Raw genomic sequence first — 18,071 nt, forward strand, 5'->3', positions numbered from 1 at the left:
ATAAACTTGGAATGAATTTTCTCTCAAGTAAGTTAATAGCATTTTAAAAACAGTGCATCTGTATTCAAGAACTACTTGGAGGTGACAGTGGACAAGGGTGTGCTTCCAGAACCTGTACTTTTTCTTCTGCATTTCTCTCCCTGACACTTCTTTTTTACCTTGCGCAATGTTCGTGCAGGCAGTGCTGGAGGAGCATCACTGAGCTGGTGATGGAAGGCATCAAAGTGCAGCGAGTAGTGTCCTGGAATGAGACAAGGGTCAGAAACACGGACCTGTGCAGCCTCAACTGCTGTGAGAGAGTTGGGGTTTTAGATTCTGCAATGCCAAGTAACAGCTCCAAACACGGACGACACCGATCCAGCCTGGGGCTTCCCTTCCGATCAGTACTGCGGAGTGCATCTGTCACATCACAAAATGCTTGCAAGTTTAGTGCAGTGATAGGTTTCTACCCACCCCCATTATCAAGGATTTCATGGCAAGGCAACAAGCTCATAAACAATGAATGTTTGAAGGTTTATTTAGTAGCTATGTAACCATAAGTTATTGCTGAAGATAGCCACTGGCAAAAAGACTTTCAACACACACGTACTAAGCCCACGCAAGCCCATGTTATCTGTAACAATTGCAAAATTTGAAGATCTTGAACAAAACTGAAAAAGTTCCAGCGCTAACCTAGCAGACCAGGAAAGACTTTGACTTTTTGTTTCTAATGCTTTCTATGAGGGAAAATAAAGACTATGGCCAGCTTTCAGCTGGCCTAGTCATCTGGCATGACTGCATGACGTATGCAGCAGATCTACTGGGCTTTTCCTTACCATGGGGCAGGCTTCGGGGAGGTACTGGTGGGGCCAAGATGCTCCCAACGTGGACAGACAGGAATGGCAGGGCCTCTCTGGTTCCGCTGTCTAGGCTCCAGCTACTGGGCGCTGCTGGCACAGCTGAAGGATTGAAACAGATTTAACTTGGGTAGCATAATGGGGTTATGTGGCCCCATGGCCTGCCAGTGTACTCTGTAGTAGTAAAGAGGGGTGAGATTTGAAGAACTTGGGGTGTGGTAGGATCGGAGGCATACAAAGGTATCATCTAGTCTACAGCATGTTTAGTTTATAGGGTACTTTGTTAAAGAAGCGAGAGTTAGGTGATCAGTGTTTGTTAGTCTGCCCATCTAACCCTCTGCTGACCCTCCAGGCTCACTTCTATGAACTATGAAGAGCAGTAGAATTCTGTGAAGTTTTTTTGTTTGTTTGTTTTATGAGCCGGTAAGTAAAAATGAAATCTGACTGATGGAGCAGCAGCCAGATCTCAGCTATGAGCTGTTCTGCCTGGCAGCGAACAACTCCAGAGCAGGAAGAAACATGGAGCAGAACTCTGACATAGGATGGCTGTAGCTGTATTACAGCGGCTAAGCAAAGACTGAGTGAAGAATGGGAGGGCAATGACACCCTTAATCTGGTACAGAAGAAACCAGGACTTCAAAGATCTGATTTGCTCCAGAGCTGATTAACTTGATCCCCAAATACTTAAAGATAACAGCCCAGACTCCTTGATTTACAAGGTCAGCAATGAGACTGAGCCTTTGCTATTTGGGAAAGACAGAGGCAGGAGTGCTTTCCCCATATAACAGATATTGAGAATGATTCGTGACTTTTTGTTTACATCGTAATACTTGCTTCTAACAATGAGAATGTGTCAGGATCTGAAGAATTTTGTCAAGAGACATTATTAAAATGCACCTTCATCTCTTCCAAATGCACTCTAAGACTCAATTTGTTCTGAGGAGATAGAAATGCAATAACTGTATATGTGTTTATAAACAATCAGTGAGTTTCATCAGCTCAGGCGAAAAAAAAGGGGGGGAAAGGAGCAAAGTACTTCAGTAAGTCTACCACAGAAAGCTGAGATTAAAGGCAGCTTTTGCCATCTTCAGTTTGAAACATGAAAAATAAAAGCTTGGAGAAATAAACAGAGAGTTTGACACATGAAGAGAATTTATCCCTAATTAAAACACCTGCAGCCATTTTTCAGATGTGTTTCTTCTCTAAAATGACTTTGAAAGGTTTATTATAGTTTTTCCTTAGCTCATGAACACAGACTCCCCAAGATCTAGAACTCCCCAAGGTAGAAAGGATCAGAAAATGACAGCCTCAAAAGACAGCCAAAAAGCCACACAAATGTTGGCTTTAAAGAGAGACCCTCAAAGCAAGAATGAAGTACAAAGAAGATGCTAAGAATCTTGACAGAGAACAGGTTCAAACAAAGGGATGCATACATCTGAACACAGGTAACGTGGCTTCAGATGAGCATTCTGAGCAGCCCTGCTCACGCTCTACACGTCTACACATCACTCTACAGAGTGCTGTAATCTGCATTACTGCAATTGGTGGTAAAAGGTTAAAATGAAGAGGGACAAGATGCAGAATGATGCCAGCCACACAGTGCTCTCCTGCAGGATTCCAGCATCAGATGAAAAGGACTCAACAGTACCTGGTTTTCTTGGCCTGTAAAATGATTGCTTTTTCTTTTGTCTGTTTCTTTTTAATACTGAGATGCAGCAGAAGACTGTGAAGAACAGAACATGGTACTCCACTGTGTAATCCATTTATACTTTCTCAACATCTCTCATTCACTGCCTTCTGAGATAAGTGCTGGAAATCATCCTAAGGTCAGACGATTCTGGAGCATGGCTGCTGCCATAAAAACGGAAGCTGGATCTAAAATGCTTCAAGGAGAAACCTACCCAGGGAGCTCCAGGATGCCCTAGCCCATCTCTCTCTTCTCAGCAGTCACAGTGGCCATGTTTAATTCTGCTCTGGACAACTGATGTCACCCTGTTGTCAATGGGAAATATTGAGCAGTACTTCTGACTTGGCATGGAGGGAGGTGGAAAAATTCATGGAGCATGACAGCTAACAAAAACAAGGCAGACGTCATCCTGACTAACAGAGTGATGTTGGCTCTAGGGCTGCAGAAACCCCTGCAGCCGCTGACCTGGCAGCAGAGCTGGGGCTCCTCTTATACCATCCCCAAGAGCATCACCTGCCTTTTATGGCTTCTTTGGAATCTGGGACATTCTGTCTTGGGTTCCCTTCTCTTTGTGCTGTAGACACGCTCTTGCATAGATATTGCCCACAAGTACAAATTCAAGTATTATTTCTCGACAGGCAACACATCACGTATGTATCTTTTTCCAGTTCTTTCTCCTGTCCAGTATAAAAATCATACCATGTCTGTCATGTTCAATTCAAGTGCAACATGGCTAAGGCAGAACTCTTAATTCCTTACACCCTAGCCTCAACTGTTGTCACTATTTGTTACTGTCATCAGAATAATTTGTTTTGAAACGCAGCTTTGGCTTTGTTTTCAATCTCGACTGCTCTGTAATGCTGCCACATTGTTAAAGAAATGGATTCTGATTTATTAAAAGTTCTGGAATAGCATCTGGCTTTTTGCTTTTCAGAGATATCATTTAGTTCAGGCACAGCTTTTGAAACAAGAACACTGACAGAAGTGTAACGAAGCGCATTGTGCAGCTCAGACTAGAAGACTGTGGTGGTCTTTCCTGGCCTTAAAATATTTGACTTTCAGATGCTGTTTCTCCCAGCCATAGCTAAGACCACTGCTTTCTAATGGCAGCACCCTTGTTTCAGGTTTTGACTCAAGAATTTTGCTCTCTTCTGCTTTTTCAGAATGCTGCTCCTCAGGTCATTTTATGAGCCCATCACTTTGTCCATGCCACCCCACTGACAAGCTCCTCCTCTTCCCCTGCATCAAACAAAATAAGCTCCTTTTCTTCTCTCACTGTCTTTTTTTTCTGCTTGGCTATTTAACACCCTTTGCTAGATACTGCCAGAAACATTTCTCACCTATGTGCAGACCTGTCACACCGCTCACTGGGTTCATTTGGGAAATTCTCACATAAGCCTCTGATCTTTCCCATTTTTCCATGACCTTATAGTCACCTCACTGCTTTTCTTCAGACTCTTCCTTAGAAATCTCTTACTTCCATGGGCTCTGCTCATACTTCTTCAAAGCAGTGAGTTAAGTATAAGTTCCTAATGAGAAACTTAATTAAGCATAAAACTACCTCAGAGAGAGAAGAAATGTCACTATTAAAAACAAAATGCACATTAAAAACAAAACCAACACAATTTATACGGTCTGAAGAAAAGCAGCAGTATACCTCATTATGCTATTTTGGAAACGGTACAAAACCTTCAGTCTTCTTTCAGATATTTTCCCGTTTGTTTGTTTGGGAGTTCTGCCTGATAAAGGCTGCCTGATTTGTTTCAATAACAACATGCTAAACTCAGACAGCTTTTTGAAATAGAGAGCTTTGTGCAACTCCACCCTTCTGTGAATGATCTGAAGTGACTACATGTTGGCAGGAAGCCCAGTTAATTAAACTGTTAATTTAAAAAATGAGAGAATGCACTCTGCCAGGAAACGTACAAGCCCATTCACTACTTGCAGGATCAGAGTAATAATGTTTTAGAAAGCATGCATGTTAACTAGGAAAAAGAGTACCTTTCTCAGCCACAGACAGGTTGGGATCGCTGCAAGGTTTGCACGGTCCAATCATTTGCTGCATCAAGGCGCGCTGAAAATTTGGAGGCTAAGGGAGAAGAAAGCACAGAACCTGTGGATTTCTGTTCAGGTTTTCAGGCAAAGAGATTTTTTAAATTAAAAAAAAACTCATGGGAACCTTAGACTGTCTACATTAACAAGTAGTGCAGTGCAATCCTAGCAGATCTCCGGAGGGTAACAGCGGTGAGGACCCAGTGCTGACCATGCTGTGCTCTCTGAAGGAGTTATTCAGAGCAGCTCTGGCCTGGTCTTGTGCCCATTAGCAGCTTGAATGCATCCCACACTCTTCTGGAGCTCATCTTTTGCTTTGGCTTCATTTGAAATAATGTAGTCTGTGTGCTCTGAGACAGTTCTCTGATGTGAACTGAAGTATGGAAGTGGGCATGGTCAGGAGATTCTCTTCAAACGTGCATGCCAGAGCTGAATGAAAATGTTCATACGTGAGCACAAAGCGAATTTCTCAGTTTGCCCAGAGAAAGCAGTAGATTGTTTGGAGACTCTGTATGTTACTTCAGCCTCCTGTGTATTTTGTTACCTCTAGCAATCATCATAGAACTACTTACATTCAACTTCGAGGCTTACCAGCAGGACAGAAGAGTGAGTAAATTAAGTGATGTGATGCTTGCAGAGGACCAGGGCTTAGGGGATAACCAACTACAGTTTCAATAGTCATTACAATTTACATCATCCAACTACCAAAGTGGGTGGTTCTAGTGTGCGATTAGGTCTATGTTATTTTTTGGACCACAGTGAAAATGATCCTAAGCTCTTGTGCTTCCCAAAGATAGTAAGGGAAGCCTTAAAGCAGACAAAAGAGTAAAGATGAACCTGTCCTTTTCAGTATGGTTGAGCTAACGTAAGAGAAATCAGGTCTGCTACCTGTCCGTTTTCCATGATAGCTGCAGGGTACATGGCACTGCTGGGCCGGTCCCGATGGGTTGGCAACAACATCATCAGCTCCCGAGTGTGGCGGTACTTATCTGGTAGAGAGGGAGAGCCTGTAAACAAGTGAGAGCAATCACGTACACATGACAAACAACAGCCATGTCTCCGCATGCCCAGAGCCAGTCCTCCTGTGCAGTGTGTTCAGACGATGGTCAAACAGGACTCAAGGAACACGGTGCCCAGCACAATAAGCAGCTCACTGTTGGTGGGACGTGGCACAGGATGAAGAACCGGCACGTTATGTATGATTAGGGACACAGCATGTAAGGTGTGTAAGATCACATCCCTCCTTGTGTGGTGCAAAGAGCTGAATATATATAAATACAGAAGAAAGGGCAACTATGTGAATAAAGTACTGCAGTCATACAAATGCTGTAAAGCCTTGTAATTCGGGACTGAATGTGGCAGAAAGGGATAAAAGCCTGAGGTGAACCATTCAGATCAAGCAGAAAGCTACTTATTCCTCAGTTCTGGTAGAGAGAGATTGAGGTGTTGCCGTGTAGTTGGTGATACCACATTTGGCTTCCTCTTTCTTAAGAGCACAAAAATCAGTTATGAACAGAATTTGCTATAAACGTGGGTTGCGTTTTGCTCATAAAGCCTCTGGGTAAGGTATGGTTTCTATTGAGTATTGGTATACTGAGCCATCATATAACACCAGAATGTTTACCAGTGCTTATAGCTGGAATACACTTGACTTGGTAGACTTAATTATTAGTTATCTGCACAGCTCCCATTTAAGAAATAGCGGTATGCACACAGATAGCTTCCTGGAGTGTGGAATTATTTGGGATTTGTATCCTTCAAGGTGAGTGCCACACAACAATATGTCCTCTGATATGCAAGAGCTGACAAGGGATTTGTTAGCAGAACGATTCCTATTGGTGACTGCCTAAAGTCTGATACTGATGATGGACACATCCATTGGGATGCACGGTATTACGCAGGAACTGATGATCAGAAGCTGCTAGAGTGAGCTTTCATTTGCAGTGCTAATTTCACTGCGTCACAGACACGCACTGAACAGATGGCAGCACACAGCGCATTACAGAGCCATGCCGGCTTTTGGGGAATACATGCCCCCTCTTGCAGACTTTCCACAACCACACACATTATCTGAACAGCACTCCAACATATGAGCAAAGGCATTGGTACTGGTTAATGCAGCTTTTATCCCAGCAAAAGCAAACATGCACTTTTTGGGACTGATATTCATCACACAGTGGAAGGAACAATGTGTCCAGCAGAATGCAGGATAACCTCCTACAATTGCAACAATTCCATTGGGGAGGCAGATCCCACATTAATCCACACCCCCACCCTGACATGGACAGCCACAAAGTATCTGCATTCTAGTTCCGAACTCATTTTCTCCCCAGACATAAAACAGAAACATAATTACACAACATTCTTTGCTCTCATATGCAAGCATCAGCTCAGAAAACACTGTTATACTTTATGCTGAGTCTCTTTTACTCACACGTCACAGATAGTCCTACTTCTGCCTGACAAATGTAGATGTATCAAACTCTTAGGTGTGCCCAGAACTGCATCACAGCACAACTCACAATGTCAGCTTTGCCATTTTATTTATCTTGAGCTTTTTTGTCCAAGATGCAAACCACCCCAATGTGCCATTGGTTAATATTGGATTCTAGCTTCCACCAGACCTTGCATGCGTGACCTGAAAAATCCCACATGTGCTAAACATGCAGGTAGTTTCACCCTGCTGTTTGGTACCCTAAATTTGGAAATGACTAAAGCCACAAAGAGTGTGGCAGATTATGCCATATATCCAGCCTGCTAGCAAATTAAGCACCGACACCTCCAAATTGAGTGTCATGAGAGGGGTAGCTATTACTGAAGCATTCATTTGTTAATAACCAGGCCTGCTGCTTTGAAAAGGCAGAGAACACAATCACTAAGGCTCTTTTCAGGGACTGGCAAAATGTAGAAAACAACATCAAATCTTCTAGAAACTTTCAGGACAGCCACAATGGCCACCTAAAATGCTGCAGCGTGTACCAGGGCTTATTCTCTCCGCCTGCAGCTCACTACACTGCATGTGTGCAGCACTGTGCATACTATTAATGAGAAAGGAAAACCTGTGCTGAAGGCAGAGGTAGCTTTTTTTTTTTAATTATGAAAATGTTAATCTACTTTGTTACAAGTATTAGTTTAAAGTTTTAAGTTTTGAAGCTGAAGTTTTAAAACTGAAAATTAACAAATTAACACAGTTGAGCTCCAAACTCAACACATCTTTTTGGTTCTGATTAATCATTTTCTTTACTGTCATGAAATCAGTTGGCTCCTGCACCAAACTGTCACTTCTTGATTTAATGAGGAAAGTTTTTATGCAAATATCTGGGTTCTTGCAACATGCTGAGTAACGGATACAGGAACTCACTTCCTGCCCCTGAAAACTGTGCTGGGGAAGCAGGGGCACCTTGAGAGGTCAGTCATCAAGTGTCAGCCAGGAGATGCCTTTGGAGTGCAGGAGTCCCAGATTTATTTTAAATGAAATAACTGAAAATACCACTAACATGCTCATAGCCCTTTCCAAGTGTTTTTGCATTTCAATATCTATTTAGGAAACATTGCTCTGCATAATCTTTTAACTCAAGTAGGGTTAGGGCACTGCCTTGTATGAGTCAGCTCAAATGAATTCCTTACTTATCCTGCATACAAAAACATGCTGCACTCTTGATAGGAAAAAAGTTACGCAAGGGTTGAGCTAGGGAAAAACTGAAAGATGTGTACTTTAACTTGAAAAATAGCTAGTAATAATCTTCTTCTAACTGCACAGTTAGAGAATTCTGGCTATCTTCTGATTACAATTTTATTTAAGACTTCTGCTCTAAGTAGTATACACTACAACTTCAGTGTAAGGCTTGCTGCTTTAATCTGCTCTTCAGTGGTAAAATCACATCATCATTAGTTACAAATCTTTTAAACAAGATGTTGGATTAATAGCTTTATTATTTTCATTGGACAAACCAAATCATCTGCTTTTGTTGTCATTTTAAACACCGATAAAAGGGCTTTGTTTGGAAGTGAAAAATCAAAATACAAATTAATTTCCTGCTAGATTGTTATTGCAAATGTCCATGGCTTTTTATGGTCACTAGTGGAATAGATCTGTATTAAAATATACTGAACTCCTCAGAACAGCGCTAGCAGCAGAAGTCCAGAAAGAACTCTGCAGTATAAAAGCTGATAAAGAATCCAGATAATGGGACAGCAGTTTGGTTTAGTTTTTAACCTCTACATTAACACGTCAATCGATGAAAAACGTGTCTAACAAAAGACATGCTCTGCTAAAAGTCACAGGGAGCAAAGTTGCTAACTTGGTAAATTTAGGTGGCCTGCATGAAACAAGTTATTGGTCTTTATATAATTCCTGTCTGAACAGCAGTTAGCTCTAGCACTCCAGCACTGTGACTACGTAGCTTTGTTGGCAGTCTCAGCAGAAAGGTCAAGGATTGAATGGGTCATGGAGACCAAACTATCCTCTCACCTCTAGAGGTGGTCCCTCCAGGACAGAGATGAGGCACATTGGTGGGGGCAGTGTGGGGAAGCTTGCACGGCTGCCGCCCATGCTGTATCTGTTCTGTGGGTAAATAGAGGGCTTCAGCCTCCAGTGTTGTCAATCCACCACCTTTCACCAGCACTAAATTAAAAAGAGTATAAATAAATACAGAAGAAGGAAAAAAAAAAAAAAAAAAAGAGAAACAGAAGTGCATTGGCAGAGCTGCACATGTAATGGTTGTGAAGTACCTTGCTCTGGCTAGTGACACTTGTCCTTCATTTTCATAAGCATCAAATTCACCCAATTCAAAAACAAAACAAAAGGAAAAATCACCAACGAGAAAATCAAAAGCTGGTAAAATCAATTACCACAGTGGAGCATACTGTAGGGTTTTTCGTGGCTACAAACGACTTCATTCCAAAGAGCAGTGTTGTAATAACCGGAGTGGTAACTTGCACACTGTGAAAGAGAGAATCTAGGACTTTAAAATGCTGTCCCACAGTAAGCGGGTAATGTCTGAATGCTATGCTCAACTAACTTGAAAGTGAACAAAGCAGAGAAGAAATGCATTATCTAAGGCTGTCAAAACCTTTTAGTAAGGGTGAAGAATAACGTTAAGATATACACTGAAGTATTTCTCAAAACCGTTATTCCCTCATTAGAGGTCATTTACATTGCCTAGCTCTCATCTTTGGGAGGTGCTGTTGACTAACCCATCAGCACCATGCTCTTGCAGCATTCATCCCTTTGGTTTCTAAGCAACAACGAAGAATACAGTTAAGAGGGAAGCTGGTGCTGCTGAGAAAGCTCAGAAAGAATGGTGCATCCCATCACTGGAAGTGCTGGCTTTTTAAAATGAAAACTACATGGAAATACTGTGAGCACCAAAGCCCTGATTCCCCAGAAGATTCAGACCTCACATGCCAGCTGAGGCACATCCACTTAAGGGTGACTTTCTGGCATGATGGCTCTGTACTCAGTTTCATCTTCCCCCTTCTGTTATGCCAGTTTCATCTTGCTAATTTATTTCAATTCTCATTATTTTCCTTCCAGCCCTTGGCAACCAGTGGAGCTACATGCTTTTATTTGAAGACATTCACTTCTCACCTTCCTACTCCATCTGATCCTCCAATTAAATCACTTTGATAGATGTGTCTATGTCATTACAACAGCCAGTCAATTGAGACTTTACTGAAAGATTGAGCAAAAAAGCCCCAAGCTGGCCTGAGAGAAAGAAGTATTTACTTGTTAACAAGGAACAGAAACCTTCCCCTGCCTGCTCTGTACTCCGTCCATAAGAAGACACACAGTTCCCCTGTACAGAAAAAAGGGATAGGACTTAAATAACAGCCTCTGTCTCTGACTGCATCTCTGATATTTTCTTCATATTCCTGTGAAAAGAAGTGTAGAAAGAAATTCATGAGCCTGCAATTAAGAATCCAAAATGAGAGAAGAAAACTCAAACAGAAGTAACCAAAATTGGGAGATGGCATGCAGTATTTTTGCTTCAGCTGTGAGGCTTGGGAAGAAAACAGTTAGCTTTATCTAGCCACTGTAACAGCAAAGGCAGTAACAGTACCATTAGAGTCTGTCATTGTGTTTTTCCCTTCTTCAAGATTTTCCTATCAGGGAAATCCTTCTTCGTCTCCGTTCACATCTTTCTACACTCATCGTATACACATGCTTGTGCATACACAACTTTCCGCTAAACTGCCTCAAGTTCTTTGTGCCATGATTTCATGATCTAAAATGGAATCTTTGTGTTTGTCTTCACGATCTCTCTCCTTTAAGCATTGTACCAAAGAATATTCTTATTTTCCTCTACATTGCCTGTCACAATTTGTGGCAGAACAACAGAAACTATTATAAAATCCAGCTGCCTGAAACCAGCACACATCAGATACACTCCAAATGCTGCTTAAAAAAAAAAAAAAATCAATTTTTGAAAAACATAAAACATTTTGAAAAAAATCATTTTTGAAGACCCACACTCTGGAAAAGTGGTGTATTTCAGCGTAGGTGGTGTTTCACCCAATAAGTTGACAAAGTTGAAAGAGTTATGGGATGCCTGCAGTTCCCATTAACTCCCATTTAGGTCCATCCATTCTTACCTCGTGCACTGGAAGGAGCAGAGTTAATCATCTGGGATGGTGCGGAGTGTGTGGAGCTCAGGCTGGAGGTGGACGGGCTGGCCTGGGATGAGGATAAAACAGACAGATTGGTGACTGAGCCTTGGTACCTGCAGTTAAGGTCAACAAGCTGCAGGAGGCAGAGAAACCATCAAGGAGAATGAAGTGGTTCACTGCATTAGACTTTTACCTGTCTTATGTCACCTAGTGTGACCTCAGTCTAGGAAATAGCTTCAGTGTAGGTCACTGTTAATCTGCACTTGAGTGTGGGACTCATTTCAAGAACAACATTAATTGCACATGTTGAACGGGTCAGATAAATAACATGCTGACTAAAATCTCATGTTTTGAAAGCAATGCTATCATCCTGGACAGCAGCTCTCAGAAAATTTCTTCCCAAAGTAAACCTGGACGAATTAATCTGTCATCCTTCTTGAACAATGGCAGATTCTAGCTATTCAGTCCTTCACAGATAACCCAGCAGAAAAGAACCATGCATTTGGACATGCAGATTGCATTTGGAAGCACAGCCCTCTAAAAGTGTGCTCAGTGCTGCTTCAATCACTATCTCGTGGCACGCTGGAGCTGTACCTGCATGTGGTACATATCCTCCGCAGCCTCCCCCACAGAGCTGTCTGTTAGGATAACCAGGTTCCCTGTTTCGCTGGAGGTGTGGGATGACAAAGAGGATGATGAGTGTCGGACTGAGCCAAGCAAGTTCAGTGGGCTGCAATGAGAACAGAGACAGAACAGGGCTGCTGTTAGTTTTTGAATTTGCATTTTAATTTGTGAAGCCTGATTTTTCTTCTGGTTAAGTACTTGCTTTAGATCACCTCTACAAGTCAAACACTCCTGAAAAAATCAGGTCAAACAATCAAGTCCATAAATACGAAAGAAGCGCTAATAAGACTAAAGATAACGTAGTATGTGAGACATCAAATTTCAGAATGCAAAGCCAGGCTAACAAGTCACAATGCTGTCTTTAATAACTGAACATTCTGAAATCATTCTCATTCTCACTGCTGCAGAATGATGAGGGAAGCAGCTTAAAAAACCTTTCCAAGAGAGTCCAGGCAAAAGACACAGGTCAAAACACAGACCTCCTCAATGCCTCTTTGGCCTTCTGCATTACAGGTGAAGGCAACTTTCTATCTGACAGTACATTAATACAGTGCAAAGAGTGTGCAGGATGCATTCTAATTTCTAATCTCAACCAATTTTATTTTATTTTTTTGGTGAACGACTTACACAAACACATCTTTCGTACACCACAGAATCTCCCTAGCTTATCCTAAGAGCTAAAGAAGGCCTTGCAAAGTGATGAATTCTGAGGAAAAAATTCTCTTGCCCATATCCCAAAGTGCCAAGCCTCAGAAGTGGTGTAAGAGTCACTCAATTCTAATTACAAAAAGAATCTCACAATCCTGTACTCAGGAGCAAGGATCCACATTTTTTTCTGCTAGGCTTTAAAAACAGCTGAAATATGCAGACCTACCAGGAGGAACATGGAAGAACCCCTAACACTGCATCATCTGGGTGCCATTCTTGTCACTGTTTCTCAGACTGGCATCTTCTAGTAAGCAATTCTGGCTGGGTATAACAGCTCTGTTTTTACCTGAAAATCCCAATTGGTCCTCAGCTTTTATAGGAGGGCATTCTGTCTCAATAAATTTCACATTTTCAGATGTTTCTTTGAAGTCTGAACTACTTTCTGATAAAACAACTTTGGTGTCTTAAAAATGGGCACATACTGAGTCATGTTCCTAAAGCAAACAGCAGAATTTCCCTGTTACTGCAGATAAGGACCTATTTACTTGCCATCTGCATAACAGAATTTGGAACCTCCCAAGTCAGACTGAGGATGGAGATGTATAAGTAAAGCGATGTAACATCTGGAGGCATTTACCATTTGCTGCAAACCAGATTTCTCAACTTCTTGATTCCCATCAACACTCAAGCTTTAATAGCTAGCCCTGAATGAAGATAAAGGACACTGCTGCCAAAATTCACCCTCCTCTTCCTCCCCCTGTACTGTTCACTGCTTTTCTACCCCTTGAATCTTAATGCAGCAGTGTGCAGAGATCCTACATATTCCAGCAGCAGACCACACGGTACCTGTGTCGATGAAGCAGCTTTATGCTCTCTGGGCTCATAGGTCCATGGGAAACCAGAACATTGCTGCGAGGTGTACTACTGCCAGAACACGCTGGACTCAGCTTATCCAAACCAGGTAACTCCTGCACAGGAGACACAGAGTCGCTTAACTAAAAATATTTTAGCTAAGTCAGTAATGAGAAAATTACAGCAGTTTTCTCAGAAAAGAATTCTGATTTGTTTCCATGTTCCCTGTAATCATCTGCAGTTATTCTGTGCTTCCACAGTAGGAAGAGCTTCAGTGATTTATTCTCTATTTCCAGCAATACTTCCCAGACACCATTTCAGGAATTCTGAAGAAAAATCGGGGCACACCGTAGACCAAACTGCAACCATCTACATTTTCCTGAAAGGATAGATGAATTTGAAAACAGAGATCTTTTAGAAATTCTAAAGATAGGCAGCAAATTTGGGCTGACACCTGTGACCTGTATGGATTGCATGTGCTCTGAAAGAGAAAGGCTGTATTTTAAAATTCTGATGCTGTAATTTCTGGCCATCCCTGCATTCACTCCCGGGAATGGAGAAAATGTCTTCAAGTTAGAAGCTTTTAGAAAATACGTACTTCAGTTTGAAATAAAGTGAAACATTTAAAAGAATTCTTTTCTGTTACACAGAAAGAAGTCCCTCAGTTTGGTTGTGATAACATACAGCATAGTGTCAAGATATCCACAAAAGTCTGAAACATATCTGTCACAGAACATTGATGTACCGCAGAGCACAAATGGGTGGAAGGTACTAAGTCCTAGGGGATGCCATGTGTACTTCTGGTATTTAACAGACACTGTGAACCATCCTCTGGAGGGAGTTCTCCTGACTTACATAGGAAATGCAGACCCATAATATTGTGTATATAGATTATCAGAGTTGTGTCCCTGAATTAAGCAACAGGAATTTCTATTACTGTCTATATATATATTAAAAAAAATACTCCTGGAGGGCCTAATCCATGCCATGCTACTCCAAATGATGACAGTTCTAAAAGCTGAACATCTAATACTTTCTGTTAATCTTTCTGTTTTATATCAGAGAAAGATATGTATGCAAGAAAAGCCCGAGAATTAAACTTTACAACTGTTCTGTGATATTAAAATAGAACAAAGAACATACAAATATTAAAAATCCCAGGGTTTAAATTAAAGGATAAATCAACAGATTTGCTAGGACTTCCTTCTTGCATACAGATCAAGAATTCTTGTGATAATTTGGCAATCCAGTAGGTTTGGTGAGTGCCAGATCTGCCCAGTTCTTGTGTGAACGCCACTGCAACAGATGGAATTTTACTCATAATTCTGAATGATTCAGAATAGGAAAATTGAAGACCAGCTTACATGGTACAAACTAGATCTCATCATCTGGAACTGGTCTATCAGTTTCTTATGCAGAGGACGCATTTCTGGATGGACGAATTTCTCATGGACTGCCAGCCCCACTCCTAAGACATGCACCTGTTAAGAAGAAAACAACACAACAAAACTAAAAAAGACTAAGAGAGAGAACAGAAGACTTACCCTCAGTCTGTCAGTGTGTAAGGGAGTACTGCAAAATATTCCACTGTTCATCTACAGGGCAGCTGACAATCAAGTAAATCTAGAAGACCTGGCAAGCTTGTATTACTTCAGCAAGTACTTCAAGTGTGAAACAAGTACATTTATGTCACAGTGGGATTACATTTCTTAAAGACAACTGTAAAAAGAAACAAAAGATTCTCTCTCCAGAGTTAGCAGCACAGAGTCCTCATAATTCATGGTGACCAAAAAAATAAAGATAAAAATGAAAAAAGGATGTTCTGATAACCGACCTGAGCATGGTAGCATTGCCACCTATGTTCATTCTTTCTGCTGCTCATTATTTATTTATAAAGGTCAGATTTTCAAAGGTCAAACATACAATATTAGTCAATGAAAGAGATTATATCAACTCTCAGATTAAAGATAGTCATGATAGCAGGTCTAAAATGTATTTGATTCCCCACATGATCAAAACTCTGTACAAACAATAGCTAATTAATCTTCAAACATTCTCTTGAGGATGGAGGGGAGATAAACATTATCTTTATTTTACAGATGGGAAATCTGTTAAGCGATCTGTTGACAAAGCAGGCCTAATAGTTCTGCTTAGACTTGGCCGCATTGCTTACTGGGGCTTATTTTGCCAAACTTTCCATTAGCAAGGATGTGATTATCTGATTTCACTCCCATCAAAGCATCCAGCAAGCTTTATCTACTAAGATGTTTTGTGGAGATATTAAAGAAAAGCAGAACTGTAGATAATATAAATAGATATTAAGTTTTCCCATGTGGCTCTGCCAGTTTAACATGGAGCCTGACCTGTCCTGATTCTATCTTTGAAATTTACTAGGAACACATAACTCAAAATGCCAGAAATGAACAGCAGGCTTGAAGTGTGGCACAACATCTATTGTATAATAAATGGTGACAACAAAATTTAATCCCTGTTTTAGCAGAGCTTCACCTAACACTGCCTAGGGTGATTGGCTTGTTCAGAAACACTTGACTATCTGCTCTCCTTTTTGTTTAAATGTGCTTTAAATCTCCTGTACTGAAATTCCTTGCTTGTGAATGGATGAACAGGACCCAGTATGTTCAGAACACTGATTAATCCAGAAACTACAGAAGAGTAGTACCTGTTCCTGCATGAGCTCCTTGAGCTGTGTGATCTTCTCTGCATCTCCAGGGTGCTTCGTGATATAATCTTTATCAAAAAAGGCCTGTAGGAAAAAAAAAAAAAGCAAAAAAAAAAGCCTTCTGTTTAATGGAAGATATTTATGACGACTTGGTGTTGAAAGACAAGAAGAAAAAGTTCAGACATCTCAGGAAAACTAAATATATTAAGCCTACAGCAGAAGCTCAATTTTACTGATTTTAGCACTCTGGCGTTCAGGTAAAGCTACAGTAAGGTTTTAGCAACCTAGACGATTCTGTTGCTAATTTAAAGGAACCAGTGCTAGCATAAGGCAGGCCTCAGCCCGGAAGGATCATGAATCTGATTGATTTTCTCTATGTAGTAATGATGGGCAATACCACCAATCCCTATATCATTCAGTTATTTGAATTTTATATCATTTCCTTCACAAAATCTCCTCTGATTAATGGAATGGTAACTAATATAAAAGAGTGCAGAGCATTCTCTGTATGGCTTTATAGGAAAGACACATTCCAGACCCCTGGACCACTGCTGCCATTTCTCACTATTTCACTCTAGACTTACCCTTCATAATGTGGAATTTAATTAGTAGCTTGCCAAAGAATATATCAGATAATGTAGCACATAACCTCAGATAATTTTAGGGTCTCAGTGAGTCTGAAATTGGGCTAGCAAAGATAATAGTTAGGTAGCAGGAATTAGCAGCTTTTCCTGATTACAGGCCCAATCAAACTCCAATACCACCGCAAAATAAATTTATAACATAAGAGATGGGTTTTTTTGTACTGCTACTTCACTCCTGTACCTGCCAGGTCAGGTTTTCCATGTAACCCAAGCTTCATTCTTAAGAACTCTACTGCCAACTGCACCTACTTTAATGCAGTATCCCAGCTCCATCTTTGGAGCCTCCTGTTGACACACAGCTACCCAAGCACCGATGCAGTATAATCAAGCATTGGGTTTTAACCTCATATTCAGATAAAGTGCATGAAAATTTCTTATCGTATTCTTTGACAGGCTCCTGCAACAAAAACGAAAATAAGATTGAAAAATATTGATACTATATTCAGAAGCCTCACTTACCTCCTGGTATCGTGCAATTCCGCCATTCACAGCTGCATCAATCACTCCATTCAGACACATGCTGAGAAGATTAATGTTACCATGCATTTGTTTATGCTGGTACTGGCTTATCAGCGTTCTCAACTCCTGGTTTTTGTTCTCAACCACCTGAATGGCATTTTCCAAAGGACTTACTTCAACCTTAAAAGCAATTAAACATGCTTTAATTCCATGGATGCTTCATTGTGATTTATTACGTTCCTTGTAAAGAAATACTCTTAGATGGTTCACTGATCTCTTAGTTTTCACTGCTAGAAAATCAGCTAAGTTAGCAAACTTCATTGTCAGTAATGTTCTATTTCAGCTCATGGAGTTGTGATAACTTCTATCTATAAACTGAAGACATGGCGACAATGCAATTATTTCATCTTTTTGGCACATTCTCCTTTACACTGTCACGTTCGCCTGAATAACTCCCCTGGTTACATTCAGCAATTATTTAGACTAGGTGATATAGAAAGTACATACTTAATTGCTGCTAAACTGTATCATTTTAAATGGCAAAATCTCAGCCAAAGGAGTTTTCAGTCGTCTACCCTGCACTCTCAGTAAGTCACTGTTTCAGACCTCATTGACAGAATTATGAATGTTACCAGTTCTCTTCTTTCCACTTCAAACCAACGGGAGATCCCAGGTAAGCTGTGAGTCAAGGTCAGAGTGGTGCGTTCAATCCACAAGCTCTGCAGAAAAAAATTTAGGGATGTGAGACAGAATGAATCACAATCACGTCATCTATACTCTTAACTACAAGTAAGGGAGGGCAAATGTAAGAGAAGAATATATTAACCTCATAAGCAGTAACATACTTTGCAGTATGTCATGCTGATAATCACTTAAATACCAGAAAATAATTCAGTATGTTCTAAAGCAACGCATTCAGCATTTCAGTCAACTCTCAGCGGTTGAGTTTGGCTACCAGTACTGTCACGGGAACCAAGAGG

The 18,071-nt window shown here is 40.9% G+C and overlaps 1 protein-coding gene across 9 annotated transcripts in view; it reads right to left on the reverse strand.

Moving 5' to 3' along the window:
- Nucleotides 1-18,071, reverse strand: part of DOCK3 (dedicator of cytokinesis 3) — a 187,460-nt gene that overhangs the window by 3,951 nt on the left and 165,438 nt on the right. For 4 of the 9 annotated variants that reach the window (XM_090147874.1, XM_090147873.1, XM_090147871.1 and 1 more), the window contains 12 exons: nucleotides 17,724-17,810; nucleotides 17,092-17,271; nucleotides 15,989-16,072; nucleotides 14,673-14,789; nucleotides 13,303-13,424; nucleotides 11,779-11,914; nucleotides 11,170-11,251; nucleotides 9,047-9,199; nucleotides 5,464-5,582; nucleotides 4,525-4,612; nucleotides 816-938; nucleotides 159-241 (listed from right to left, as the gene is read on the reverse strand). In XM_090147874.1, the coding sequence (XP_090004000.1) occupies nucleotides 159-241; nucleotides 816-938; nucleotides 4,525-4,612; nucleotides 5,464-5,582; nucleotides 9,047-9,199; nucleotides 11,170-11,251; nucleotides 11,779-11,914; nucleotides 13,303-13,424; nucleotides 14,673-14,789; nucleotides 15,989-16,072; nucleotides 17,092-17,271; nucleotides 17,724-17,810 (1,374 nt within the window). The remainder of the gene's footprint in view (nucleotides 1-158; nucleotides 242-815; nucleotides 939-4,524; nucleotides 4,613-5,463; nucleotides 5,583-9,046; nucleotides 9,200-11,169; nucleotides 11,252-11,778; nucleotides 11,915-13,302; nucleotides 13,425-14,672; nucleotides 14,790-15,988; nucleotides 16,073-17,091; nucleotides 17,272-17,723; nucleotides 17,811-18,071) is intronic. The other 5 variants (XM_090147872.1, XM_090147877.1, XM_090147876.1 and 2 more) reach the window with 5 other exon arrangements.

Source organism: Phasianus colchicus, chromosome 11 (assembly GCF_987193195.1).
Source record: "Phasianus colchicus chromosome 11, bPhaCol1.hap1.1, whole genome shotgun sequence".
Classification (NCBI taxonomy): Eukaryota; Metazoa; Chordata; class Aves; order Galliformes; family Phasianidae; genus Phasianus; species Phasianus colchicus.